The 15,147-nt window shown below is 39.4% G+C and overlaps 1 protein-coding gene across 1 annotated transcript in view; it reads left to right on the top strand.

Annotated features, from left to right (window-relative positions):
• Positions 1 to 1,024: 1,024 nt before the first annotated feature.
• The window catches only part of LOC139697977 (sodium- and chloride-dependent GABA transporter 1-like), an 80,963-nt gene continuing 66,840 nt past the window's right edge, over positions 1,025 to 15,147 (top strand). The window contains exon 1 of the mRNA XM_071596831.1: positions 1,025 to 1,249. Within this exon, the coding sequence (XP_071452932.1) occupies positions 1,025 to 1,249 (225 nt within the window). The remainder of the gene's footprint in view (positions 1,250 to 15,147) is intronic.

The following is a 15,147-nucleotide window of genomic DNA, read 5'->3' as shown; positions in this document are numbered from 1 at the left end:
TAAAATTCGTCCCTCTACTCCCCCAGAGTTAAGAGATTTCGCACCACTGATACTGGGTCAAACCTTGGACTAAAAATCTCCGGAGCGTTTTGTCTTGTACCAAATTACCTTTCATCCAGAGCTCCCAAGCTACTTTCCTTCGATGCCTAACGACGAATCGCGTTGGTTCCGGGGCGAAATTTTAATGGCTCAATAAATATCCCCCTCAGTAAAGAAAAGACTTCCCTACACATTGTTCGCGCGCCCAGAAAAAAAAGTAAAAGAATGGACCGACTCCAATTTATTCAAAAGACGAGAAGGGTTCTGTGTGCACGAAAACTTACAAAAAAACACGCGCGCGATTATGGGAACGTTCACAGCTCTTGTTTTCGAAGGGGTAATGTTAAAAAAAAGGGAGAGGAACGCGTTTAAAAATAACTAATAAACGGGCGGAATTGTGGTGATTTGTACTCCGGGAAAGGACGAGGGAACTGGTGCGGCGGATTCTGGTCATCAACACACTCGGGAGCGGCCGAGGAGCCGGTTGAAAGATCTCGGGGAGGTGAGCGAATAAGACCCGCTCCTCCAACTCCTCCTGAACCGCTGGCTGCACACCGGAGTTTGGCCCCGTTTCTCGCCTCCTATCCTCCTCCGTCAGCTGGCTTTTTCCCCGTTAAAAAGAACGAGACGCCCTCCCACCGCTCGCCCTCAACCACCTCCCCCGACCTTCGCCGACTGGGCGAGGAAGAAGAAAGTGTGTACCTTTTCTGAACGGGGCGACTACGCGAGGGAAAGTCGGTTGACGACGCCGCAGTCTTCTAAAAGATGCCGGAGTCAAGTCAACGGGAGGCAGTGGGGAGGGATATGAGGAAAAAAAGGGGGAGGAGGAGGAGCATTGAGAGGAGAAGAGAGCTCGCCTCTTTTCTCTCTCGATCTCTGTTTCGGGGTCAATGAGCCACCGGACGGACACGGGGAGAGCCTTCATTCGTGAGTCCACCGCCGTGAGTGAGTAGTATAGTGTTTGGTGCTCGGAGGGAAAGGAGACATGGCGAAGGACGCGTCCGCGAGACAGGCGGTGAGGGTGAATGCGGAAGCCCAGATGCCCCCATGCTGCACGATGGATCGGACCGCCAGGCCACAGAGCGCCCCCGGCGGGAACAACCAAAACATCGGCGGAGGTGGAAACTGTAATGGCAACTACAGCACGTCCCCGAGGATAATCAGCACGCTGCCGCCCAAGCCGGGAGCCGGGATCGATTACCACACGGAGGTCAGTCATGCTCACAGCTCGTGTGGTAGCATATGGCAGGGACGGCGAGCCGCGGGAGACGAAATGGACCCTGGGTACTAAGGAAGACCCTTCCCCCCCCCCGCGATGGTGAACATAAAGCGAAGGGAGGGAGTTTATGGGAGGGAAGCGAAAATCTCACTGGTGAATGCCCTCTTGTTTTTGGCCGAGCGTCGCATATTTGAAAAAAAAATGTCAATCCAATTCTAATCATGCCATACGGTGGGCACTTACCTCGCCTGGTCTCGGTGCAAATAAAGCGGATCTCCACCGGCGGACGATATTCGCGCGTGCTGAATGGATCAAATCAGCTTTTAATGGTACGAGTGCCGTTCGTAGAGCCGATAGCACTCTTAAACGTGTGGGTCCTGGTGTGTGCAGAGACGGAGCGAATCTCGGAAAATTGGGCCGAACGTGTGCGTAGAATTCGGTAGGCGGTGGAGGCGACGGAATCTACGCCGCTCGATTTAGCGGCGATTTGATTGCGGGAGTCAAATTACTGGGCTCTCCCATCCGATACCTATCAGAATGCGTCGCAAAACATGGTAGCATGGTGCCCAAGGATACCAGAAAGAGGGATACTGAACACAAAAGGAAGTAGGGAGCCTATTCAAGGAGAGCTGCTGAAACTACGTTATGTCACGTTAAACAGTACGATTTCAGTCGAGAAGTCATGAAGGAATGAAAAAGGGAGAAAACAAATTTGGAATTATAACCCAGCAAATTCAAGAATTTTATGTGATACTGTCTACTTCTAAGAGGTAGAGGGGAATAATAATGAGGTAATGTGTAAATAAAGTCTGTGGATTTCATAGGTTTTTGTTTAAATTTGTCAATAATCTCGACTGATGGACAATACGAAAGCCTCCTATTTTGGCACATGCCTGTAATGTAAACAAACTATGATTGGAATTGCATCTGGATATTAAGGTTAATTGACATAATAGGAGCAAGCACAATATTTGCCCACCTGCCAAAATAGCTCATAATACCCCCCTGAAGACGATTGCCGGGAAAACAGGCGCCACTGTATTCGGAGATGCGTCACCTGGTATACCATGGGTATTTTTCCCGTAAGAGCAATTACGAGCACCCTCTAAATCACGTGCCATATGCCTAGTGGCCAGCCTGATTCTGGTTTTCAATAGTTTCGCCCAGTGGGTCAACTCGGAGCAGGCAGAATGTATTTTCCTCATTTCATATTCAGGCATTTTTCGTCAATCATGTTTAATTTTTTGTTTAAATTAAATTTTCATGAACTTGGTTATCTCTACATCTACATCTACATAATACCCCGCAAGCCGCCGCAAGGGCGTGTGGCGGGGGATGTTAGGTCACCAACCGTAAAAAGGAAAAATATGTTGTATTCTCAGGATTGTTTCCAATCAAATCTCGTAATAAATATATATTTCACTCCATCTCCCCTTTTATTTAATCTTTGATTTTCTCTCTAGCAATGTTCCTAAATGAGTTCGTAAATAATATTTGTTGCCACAGTGGTCACACTTTGGAAATCAGACAAAATAAATCTTAAGGAAAACTCCCTCTGAGACGAATATATGAAGGTGACGTAGAACAGTAGCAACAATATACATCTTTATGGGATGGACCAAAATAGGAAGTTCGTGTGGTCAAGGTTTACCGGAAGATAGCTGGTTTGAATTCCTGCTCAGGTCTAGATGTTGTTTAAATCTGCACGTGAGCGAAATAATCTCATTCATCTCAGTAACTTTTAAATCTAATTTCAAGGAAATGCCAGGAACATGCGCAATGTTTGGGGTAAATATGTCGGCAGTAAACTTTATATTGGTATCATATTGATCCAAACCAATACCATCAGAGAGTCTTATGCTCATCATTTTATCCCTAGGATTTACATTCAATTTGAATGTTTACCCTTATTTTTAATCAAACTTTACTACAGTTAAAGTGGTTGTATGCATTCACCCGAATGCAAATTAAAATAATTTTAATCAGCGTATCTGCTTTCACACATGAATGTGAGAGACCACGCACGACCCAATCTATAAATCTGAAATTTTTCCAGCAGTGTAACCTGTCGCGGACAAGTCGTTGGATAGATGACGAAAGTGATTTCCGCGTTAGGCAGTGGTGATTTTATTCGATCCATAAAATTCGCAATTGTCTCCAATGGCTCCAATTACTGATTTCTGATCTCTTTCAGTAATAACCACTAATGCTACTACCAGTAGTAAATATTTGAAGTGATGAGCTCATATCAAATATTATTATTTCGAGGGTATGGTTCTAATTGCCACCAGTTTGGCCGGGTGACTGATTCTTCGGGTCTGGTTGCAGTTTTTGAATTGACTCAATTTATTCATCTTTTGGTAAACATAATAACTAGGTGAAACTCCAAAAGTGACTAATTGGGATCCCAGGAACATACACCAGGATGGACGTGGACTTTTTATATGCTGAAATAAGGATGAATAGAAACATATATGAAAGAACAGAACTTCAAACAAAAAGAACAACATATTCATATACTACATATCTACATAGATACGCGGTAATATGACCTGAGTAATGATTCTTTCCACTCTTTCTGCCAGCTTCGGATATCCATATTGGCTAGAGGAAGACTATCGCTTCGATAAAGTGCAAATGAGTGCAAGAGGTACTATTTCAACCCATTCAATGAAGTGAAATCGAGCGTTAGGCACTCTGAAAGCCACATAATTCAAGAACCCTATAAGGTTGGATTTCAGCGATAATTTTATTTCTCCGAGAATACTAAATTGATGTGCTCGTTTGTTATAAATTGGGGTCGTTGAACGTTCTCGAATGAAATTCCCTGAGAAGTGAAAGGCTGTCCCCGAATGGGTGAATTTGACTTTCATACTAGTCATAGATGAAATTCCCGACACATTTACTGTCCATCTCAAGGAAGCGTGAAGTCGTGAATTAGTAAAAATGCACTTAAAGAGAGGAGGTAAACCATAACCAGGACTCTTTTAGTGGAGACCTATAAGTTTTGTTCAGTAAATAATGGAGAAAAATATTGTGTGCTTCCGAACCTGGTCTTTGAGGAAGCAGGATGAACGTGGACTTCTGAAATGCTGACATAGGGGATGAATGGAAAGAAATATAAATAAACTGATGAATTCTAACATAGCACAATAGGGAGATTGAGATAAAGATTGAAGGAAACGGATTATTAATGGCTGTGGTAGAGATAATGTTAGGTAAGAGGGGGAGTGGGGGGAATGCGGACATAAAGAGACTAAAAACATTAAGGAGTTGAATAAGGCAAGAGTGTAGGAAAAATGTTTGTATATTTTTGGGAGTATTTAGAAAGGTCAAAAGGACGCCTGAATTACAAAGGGGTATTCCTTGTACGAAGTATTGACAACAACCGCGAAATTGATCACATCTAGTAATAATCTTATTCGTTGTTATTTTACCTAAGTTTTTGTCGGCAAGAGTTGCCTGGGGTTCAAGAATGCCAAAAAATATGCAGCAAAGGTTAAACTATCTTGGTATAGAAAAATATGTAGTGAATAAACTCTAACTATTATAGACCATCTACAATAATAGAAAATTCAGTATATCAATGTTAAAATACGAACACACCATTGAAAATATCGGCGTTTAAGAGGCGTAGTCCTCAGCGTATAAGGAACTTATTAGAGCGCCAGGGAACTTCAAAGAAAACTGCGAGGAAGTTTGGGTGAATTCTCGCCTTATTTGTTGTAATTACTGTATTCATGATTAAATTTTTGTACAAATATTGTTACCGTAACTGATTTTTCTTATTATACGTTACCATTTTTAAACATTATAACTTTTGATTGTACATTTATTTCTTCTGACGTTTTAAATGGAGTTTTCCGAGCTTGACCTTTGTTTATCGATCTTGAGTGCTTAAGCCTGAAAAAATCCGATTGAGTAAAGCCGAAATAGCTATAATTTAAAACAAAATATCCAATAAAAATTGTGCATTTAAAAAATTTATATTTCTTAACATTTTTATTTCTATTAAAGATACGATAGGGCATAAAATTGAGCACCCAGATTAATCTCGAATAAAATTGTCTTAAAAAATTCAGGAGATTGATTCATGTCTTCATGCCTTCTGTAAATCATACTGCAAATGATATTTTCAATCGGAATTTTAAATAAATCAAGAAAAGTGGAGGTCAGAACTTGTATATTTTTCCACGTAATAGATTTTCCTCATTTTTCGACGAATAATACTTGATAGAACCTCAATCTAATTCATTTTTCATGTCCCAAACATGACATCCAACAAACACTATTCTATCATTTGCAATCTTTTTCATGCACAGCTGGATGTTTTCTGAGGCATGCGTGCAGAAATAGGATAACATTGATAAATAAGCTATTTTGAACTGGGTGCTTATTTTAGGGGTTCCTTGAAGCAGCACCTTATTTTTTTCAAACCTTAGATTAAATATTTGCAACGGCAAATAATGAAGCGGGATGAATTTCCGGATGAGAGGTTTGAAACAAATATTGTCAGACGTCAAAGAGAAGACAAATGCTATAGATCTGCGAGAGGTTGGCAGATAAAGGATAAGGGCAGAAGAATTAAACGGAGATTAGCATCAAAATAAACTTAAGAATTATTTCCAAGGATGAGGTTTGTGAATATGCAGTCTCGAGTCGACGAGCTTCCTGCGGTAAGGCGTTCGTTGGTTTGTTTGCTATTAAACAGCCCCTTTTACCGCAAATAGTATATGTGCTCAAATAAAGCCATGTGTGCGCGTCAGTTCCCTCTGTGCCGTTGCATAATTTAATCCAGTTTGAATCGAAACTTCAATCTCGCACACGAATTAACTCCGTCGTAACTCTCCTTCTAGTTTCAAACCATTCTCGCTATCAAAGTGCTCGAGTTAGATGCTTAATTGACAGCGTGCGTCTGCCACACTTGCAATCTCGCGGCAGCTTTCCTTTCGGTTTGCGGGAGGCGTCTTGAGATTTCGGACGCGGACGTATTCGACCGTGATTCGTGAACCTCGGGCGTCCGTTGCGTAACTCGCATCCCTCGACGAGCTTCAGGAAAAACAGTATTGCGCCTCCCCGATCACGTCGCGCTGGGTGTGTCGTGTGGCGTTTTGATTCCTTTCGCGTCGTCTCGCGAGACATGCCACAGCATCGGGCGACGTGTGACGAGTGGCAACGGGCGTGAAGCGTGGGCGAGTTGTAAATAGGGTGCAGGAAGAGAGGGAGACAGAATAGACAAACACTACGACCGACCCGCAGTTTTGACTTGTCTTGGATAATTTAGTTCAAATTGGCAGAATTATATGACAAATGGTAAATAAAATATAGGCAGTAAAATGTGTGCGGGATCTAGCATTATTTTGAAGTGCATTAAAAATTAAATGTTGATAGAAGTAGTAGTTGTAACAGTTATTAAGAGAAACGACCGGCAACTGAGGTATTTTGCGCTATTTATAAAATATTTATAAAAATTGGTAAATATGGGTAAATTGGTGAATATTGAACTCTCGAGGAATGGGAGAATGGAAGGATGGAAGGAAACCCGGCGTCGGCATTAGCTTACTCTTAACGAAAGGCGCCAAGGGATACACAGTTTAACGTCCCATCCGACGGACAGTGCCAAGGAGAGACCGGTTACGCCTGAAAAATTCTGCCACGTCCGGGATTCAAATTCGGACCCTCGGGGAGGCACCAGATACAATAGCATCACATCGACTCGATCCTCATGTTTATATAAGACAGCGAAAAATGGCAGTATGTATGTATATACTCCTCCCCATATAATTGTATTGAAACAAGAATTGGCTACGTTAGGATATGCATCAATGACCACTGAATCCGGGTGTATAGGGCACTTAGGGGGATTTTCGTTCTAAAATGGGAGCGACACGGTCAGTAATGAGTGGGCAATGTGAGAATGTGGATTCGATTCACAGGCAAAAGACACGGGTCAAAGAAGAATACTGGTTGATTGAGTCGAGAGGATGGAAAAATTCGAATCACCATGTATTACACCACATACATTAGAGAAGATGAAATACCACATTAGAGAAGATGAAATGGTTTGAGAGAGTAAGTGAGCGGTAGACCAATAAAGATAGGTAAATATGAACTAAATGACTCTCCTGCGACAGTTCATTAGAAGTCTCGCGAACAGAAGGTTAAGTATTAACCAGTACATGAATTTGACTGAGGATAAAGAATAGAATAGAGTTAAATACCCCTTCACCATCACCCTACGATAATTGGTCACGATAACTTGGAGCACGTCAGCGTAATGTGGATGATACCAATACACAGTTATTAAGCCTATTAGATCTTGTTCTCATCCATGCGATTTCATTGCAATCATTTCGAGATGTAATGCCAACCAGGGTAACGTGAATATGTCAAGTAGAAATTAATTTTTTTTAGGTTTAACCTTGAAAGAACTTAAGTCGCATTATTATGAGGATTGGACCTTTTCCGTACAGTAAAATTTGTAAAAACTGTTTTTATTTGAAAAAGTACAGCATGAAGTATAATATAATATAATTTTCTAAGACTTAAATGTAATACTTAACTCTTAAAACTCGGTAATTGATTATTTTCTAGAATAATTACGCCATTAGCAAATCCTTTTTTTCTATCGTATCAGAGGAGATATGCGTATTTCACTTCCCTCTTTTTGGGAAATATTATTTAAAAAAGCAGTCGCGGAGTTGCAGAATTGCTGCATTCAATATCTCCGAGCATTATAGGAGAATATAGTCGTATACCATTGATTTAACCATTTCGAAACGCTAGGAGATTTTAAATGACCGCAGAATTAATTTTCCACCAACGAGGGCTTAGTTTAAAAAATAGTAAATGTTTCAATAAAACTTCGAGTGTAAACTGATTTCAATGAGGCTGTTTTAAATTAAATAATTTAACAAGGTACCATAAAAGTATCCTCAAAGTAAACCTGTGAAGTAACAGTGAAAACTGTATAGCTCTAAAACTTGATCGATGAGGCGAGAGAATAAAAAGAGTTTGAGGCTTTTGATATCTGGCCATGGAAAAGAATGGAAAAAAATGAAATTGACAAAATGAAAAACGAAGAAGTACTAGAAAAGGTTGAAAAGGAAAAGGGTTTTAGGAGAGAAGGCTTATGAGCAATCAAAGAAGGTAGGAAAAGTGGATTCAGAGAATGTTGAGTGGCAATGGAATGTTGAAGACTGTAACACAGCCTAATGTAGGGGAGAATTTCGTATAAGCAAAATTGAGGAAGGAAACTATCAGTTATATTATATGGAAAAAACAGGAATATAGAAAATAAATGTATATGTATGGAGTTAAAAAAGGTGCTTTTTATTGTTGGATGTTTATTTTATGTCCTATTAGAAAAGGCTTAGAAATGTAGCAATTTACGAGTAGTCCTAAGACCCATCAGAAATGTACCTTGACCGATAGACGCATGTTAAATTAAAATTAAAGTATCCTTGAGAAATAGAGTATTAACAACTGGGTGTGTGATATTCTGGTGGGTAGAGCTCTGGAAAACTGACCGAAGGGCCCGGGTTTCTTTCAGGACGATGCCGCTGGGCACCCTTGGCTTCAGTCAAGCTGTTTGCTTTTTCGCATACCCATTCTCCCTCGGAAATCAGCGCAAGGGAAGGAGCTGGCTGGCTATTACTATAGGAAGTGTGAATTTCACTCACCGTAGAGGGCTTAGTATAAATTCAGCTCTACCCTCGCATATCAATCCAAGCTTCGAATTAATTACTGTGGTATTTCCCCCGGAATCAAAGCCATGGGTTGCACATAATTATTCTATTCTATCAACTTTAAAACCTATAAAACCCGTATTTGGAGTACTTGAAAACCAATGCATGCATCTGAAATCTGGTTAAAATTAAAAGTAACGGGACAGCACTCCTCGTCCTCACGGATGTTCCGTATCTAGGTTGCGGGATTCACTTTTTTTATGTACGAGCTCGCTGCTGTCGCCAGGACCTCAGAAGTTACTTTCATAGCGACGTCTGCATTCAACTTTTAACATTGAGTGCGTTCCCGCTGGCAGCGCACCATATGGGTGGGCATCTGAACGTGAGGTGGCGAAAAGCGTGAAAGCAGCCACGGAGACGCAAGTCGTGGCATTAACATCAGAATTGAATTCATTGGAGTTCATGGGTGCATTCTTTGCTCTACTTGGGAAAGTCCGAGCGCGTTATCGTACTCACTTGAAACAATGGCTGAATCGAAAGTCGAGTGCGCGATCAAAAGGTATTTCTAATCTATGGATACGTCATCACTGGTTGACGTCATTCTTAACTGTCATTCTCCGTTCACTGTCTTCGGATAACTTTTTTTTTATCTTTAGTCGTTCGACTTTTTTTAAGATTGAACCTTGGAGAACATTTTCGTCCTTGATCCTTCTCATTTCAGTTTACTATTGAGTCGACGATTTTGTATCAGAATTCTCTTGATTATATTAGTTTTCTTTTTTGTCCGTGTCTTCCGCGTCTTCTAATTGAGTCCACATGCTTGTTCACGTCACTATATTACTTGTAACAACGCCAAATTACTCAAATTAATCAATGCACCTATTTTAAACTCTTTATTATTATTTTCTTTATTTTTTAATCATCTTTTCTTTGCCGCTGCTATGATCCATGCCTCATTTTTAAAGTTAAGCATGATACGATACGACATTTTTCTCTCGATGAGGTGTTTATAAATTCCGAGGGCTATCCTTTTTGCTGTAAGGATGTTTCTTTCCTTATTCAATCCCATCCTGTTTTCAGTTTCATTTCGTCTCTTCCTCGTTCTTCTTGCTGTTTAAAGTAACTGCAGTTATAAGCCCGAAGGCTGGTTTGATAGGTAAGAGTAAAACTCAGCTAGCACTAAGCCCAATGGCGTTTGAAATTCACATATCAAGGTAGAGGGGCCATTTACTTTCCCTGTGCCACCTATGGTTTCCCAGGAAGAACTAGCACCCGAAAAACCACGCAGCTGGTGTGAAGCTGAGGGAACCCAGAGGCATCCCCGAGGATTCAACCCGGTCCCTCCGGTCATTAGTCAAATTCTCTACACATTGGACGACCACGTCCCTCGCAGATTCTTTAACTGATGAAATTACTGTCAATTCAATCCAACTATTTCATTTTTTAGTTGTTGCCTGCATCACTTTATAATTTTATCCTCAGGTGTCCTTCAAAGAGACCTTGAGTTCGTCTCAATCTGCCTTAATTCTTCACTTTTTTCGTTTTTGATTCTTGTCTAACTTTGAGGCCCAGGTTTTCCGTCAAGATTTCCTTCCTTGTAGAAGGTCATCTTATCTTAACCTACTGTACTCACTTTAAAATTTTTGATTTTTCAAATTCTAGAAAATTTTATTAACAAGCATTAAAATTTATAGGTACATCCCAACGTAATTTGTAAAATCCTTGATTTAAAAAGTATTTCCGGACAAAACATAAAAAAATTGGAGAACATATATTCAACTACAAATCCGAGATTTTTTTCAAGATAATAGTTCGCTCCAAAGTTTTACTGCATTGATTGGATTACTGATACTGTATTGATTTGAATAATAAATATGATATGAGTGACGGCAGTCGGAAAGTCGCCAAAATTCATTTGACTAGTTATTCTAAAAAAAATGATATCCATAGAAAGAGGAGGATTATCACCGATACCATCGATATGTAATAACTTTTGAAGGAAATTGATTTTCGAATTTCGAACCACTATTTTTGTTACACCAGCGGATTTTCACAACACATGCTGCTATTTGAGCACTTTAACTTTATATGCTGCAATTTTTATGCAAAGGTCCGCATAAACTAAATTCCAGCTTCCAAGCATCTTCCGTGTAACAAGTGTTAAAAAAATTTGAATGTGTTGTGCTACATTCCTTGACTTTGTGAAGAAGGACAGCTGATTGCCAAATTAAGGCCCGGAAAAATATAACTGTCGTAATTTCTACAAGCTTGTGGCAGAGAGCTCGTTTCAAATTAGTGGGATTTGAATTTTTAATGGGGAAAAATAATTCTTATGGAAATAATTCAAAGATAGATTTTCTTTGAAGTAAATATTCCTCATTCAAAAACCATAGCTACACCGAGAAACACGAATTTCTTACCTGCCAGTCGGTCCTCTAACTGGCTATAGCACGCCATGGTCGGTTAGAGCATCAGCAAATAGGAAATAGGCAACTAGGAAATCCGGATTTCTCGGTAATAGGATTACCATGTCTATCTGGCTATCACCCACAGCCAGAAACGGAGATCCAATGTTCGGATTACCTTCATGTTTTGGCTTCGTCCTATCGAGTCTGAAATATAGCTTTTCAGACCGTGTGGTAAACTATAAATAAAAGGATGGTACGTATTTAAATTTTTTAAATTGTTTATTCTAAACAGTTCGTTTTTTTCATGACCATTGCTTGCAAAATAGAATCTTCCTCCTCGTAATATTTTAGCACGGGAAATCGCCGACGGGTTGATATATTTATAAAAAATTCTTCAGTGGTGATTTTTTTATAATTCCATCCAAGAGAAGCGCTAAAAGTAGGTCGTCGGACGGATGTTGACGTACGGTTAGTAGAACCACCCATTTAAAATCACTCGGCCAAATCGGAAGGTCCCTTGGAACTTTTCAACACACCTAACACCCTCCGAGTAAATCGCAATAAAACGTTATTCCGAATAGCAAATGCAAATAAAATTGAGAGAAAGGTGGGTCCCGACACTTTGATCGTTAAAGCTGTACGTCACGTTTATCAGCAAGCTTCACTTTATAGTACATGTGAGCGAAAGTTATTAACATTCGTATTAAGGGGAAAATAAGGGCACATCTTGAAAATGTGAAGATCCACCTTTTTTTTGCGTGCCAAACATACTCACACACATCAATCCTCTTTCGTCAAGCTGTATATCAGATTTATCATCTTTGCGTATTGTTTTCCCTCCCACAAAATCGAAACGCAAAAGCGAAATTTTTGAGCATGTCTAAACACTCTGTGCCCAAGTTTGATTTTCTGCCGAAAATGAAACATAGATACTGGCTCGTTCTTTGATTTTTTCTTATCACCGGCTCAGCGTCTCTCTTTTGACGGATGCCCTACTAACTAAAATTAGGCAAAATAGGAAAGCAGCAATAGCGGGCACAATTGCAATTTCAAAGACAGATGTCGTCATAGAAGTTCTCCCTTGAGTGGAAATGCATATGTCCTTCGACTATGTGCAAGAAATAATCTCCGATGGCAAGTTTAAAAAATTAAATAGTAAGAGTATACTTGATATATGTGGGTAAAAAGAACAACATCCATGTACCAATTAAAATACCTGCTGCTCTCTATATACCTATTGTAGTATTAAAAAATAGAAGTCTTGAAAAATGAAATAGTTGTCAAGTTGCTATCAGTCAATAATGGCACCAGTATCAGAGTTCAATATCATCCTTTATCTTTAATGACGGAGGTGATTTCGTTTGGAGTTATTTCCATTTGAACCCATGAGCGAAAGTAGTTGTCGAGATTTTTTAAGTAAAAGAGAATAAATATAAATATTCAGGGCCACTTTTTTGTTTTACCAGTTTTGAAACACCTCAAATGAACAGTATCAAGTCACGTGGGAGAGGGGGAGAGAGGGTGCGATTGCTATGGTAATTCAGCAATATTACTGCACATAAATGAATTTACACTAGTTAGCTGTTCCGAGGAGTTCTAACTAATGAGTATTTTTAGATTTTGATTCGATAAATTAAATATTGAACTAATTTTTGATGTCATTTTATAAATAATAAATTGGCTTTTATGTATCAGAAATTTGAATAAAGCGAGTTAAATTAGTATGGAGAGATAAGACGTGGAAGGGATGTATCGGTAATATTTGTCACCGATGATCAAAATAATAGGTGATGAGGTTATTAGTAATTAATATTTTTAAATACAGCAATAAAAAAACTTTCACCGCCACAGCTGCCCTGAACTTGTTTAAGGATCAATCAATCGTAAGTTATTCTTCTCGTGTCCAATGCAATTACCATCAGGGACATGCATCATGTGTATAGAAATACCAGTTTATTCGTCTGCCGGCAGTGAATTCCACTTTTCCTCGGGAATAAAGTGAAAAATCCTTTGGAATAAAATTATTGTTTTTACTGTCATTTTCTCGCAACAGCGTAGGACTGCGTAATGCATCGGATGTAAATTGCGACATTCATGCAGTATTACATTCCAAGATGTAAATTCCCAAGTAATACTAAACCAAGATTTGTGGTCGTCGTCACGGTGAAAAATAAAAGCAAGTACGGTGTAAATTCATAGAGCGATATGATATCTTTAAAACTTAGTTGTAAATTCATTCCATATAAATGTAATGAGATGTTTAAACATTATCAGTAATGGTATTCCGACGGTTTAGGTAGATTTTGGATGGACTGGAAGCTGACTAATCACATCTAAATATTTCCACGCCACACTTAACACGGGCATAATGTGAAAGCTTACCCTACAAATAACCTTTCCCCAATTCTCATGCCTAGTATTTCTTCACTTGTTTTCCTTTCCTTCCATTTCACTATACCCATTCAACTCCACAACCACATCTCACAAGCCTCTGTCTATCCTATTACAAGTACTTCAACAACCAAGTTTCTGCACTGCACGTAACTGTATTTCATATCAAAGTTTTGAGTAATCTTTTCTTCCTATCGTGTTTCAATATAACTGACATCAGCTCCCTCCTCCTTGTAAAATCCTATTTGTCTGATGCAGCGTTTCTTCTTATATCCCCTCTACTACTATTTTGACAATCTTGGTCCAAAAGACTTCAACACTTCTAAGAACCAAACAAAGGAAAATGGACAGGAAAATCGTTCCACTTGCTCTAGTTTATCCTTTCCAATTTTAATGTTTTACCTAGCTTTCCTATTTCTCGAGAATCCCCTTAACTCTTTCCTAATTACGTTAATATTATCTTACATCCATCTTACAAACTTTGCGGCGAAGATATGCAACTCCGAAATTTTTTTGGAAGTAAATTTCTAATTTTAATATTTAGAATGTGATGTCCACATAGCACAGCATATAAGATATTCATTTCACTTCCCAGGGCATTTTTCAAGAAAGCACATTTCATATTACTGTAATAATATGTCCGATATTAATTGACTGTACTACGCCAACTCCAACCTTCTGATCCTCCAACTCCAAACTCCAACGCCAAGACTTTGTAGATGTCATCCAATGCGGACTGCACTCACGGCCACCATCAAACGGGACGGGAGGCTCTTGGCCCTCAGCTGGCATCGTCTTGAGTATCTGCCGACCCGGAGATAAATATTTTTTCTTTGTTGCTCAAGACCTTAAACCCAGAACGTAAGCAGCTAGCACTATTACAAATAAAATAAGTTTTTTCATTGCTCTCTCTCTAAGGAAAGAAGGACATACCGAGCTTATGTTATGGCAGTGCATTCGACTTGGTATAATATACGGAAGTGGATGTAACTAGGAAACTAGGCCTAAGAAATATGCTTTTTCCTTCAAAACCGAATACGAATCTTCATTATTACGACTTGTCGTTAGAGTTACTGATGTGTGATCCTAAGTGTGAGTGTAAGGATACCTCTCTTGTTTTATTGAATTGTTATTATGTTTTTATCAGCGTTTTTAATGGTAAGTCAAATAATGAGTTTAATAAAAGATGTCCTCATGTCGTAATCCTTAAGTTGCTGATCCACGGTTTTTTAGCGATCGTGGGTTTTGCCAGGCAAAATACTATGGATTTAATCTGTGATTATTGGAATCTATTCACTCATTTCATCCTAGCTATTTAGTATTTCAATATGGTACGAGTTCTCGTAATATGGTTTAGCTGTTTGTAAATGTCGCCAAGGAAATAATGACGCTAGAGAAATGA

The sequence above is a fragment of the Hetaerina americana genome, unplaced genomic scaffold (assembly GCF_022747635.1).
Source record: "Hetaerina americana unplaced genomic scaffold, ioHetAmer1.1.p SCAF_8, whole genome shotgun sequence".
Lineage (NCBI taxonomy): Eukaryota > Metazoa > Arthropoda > Insecta > Odonata > Calopterygidae > Hetaerina > Hetaerina americana.
Note: the sequence above shows the minus strand (reverse complement) of the source record. Positions and strands in the feature narration are given on the sequence as shown.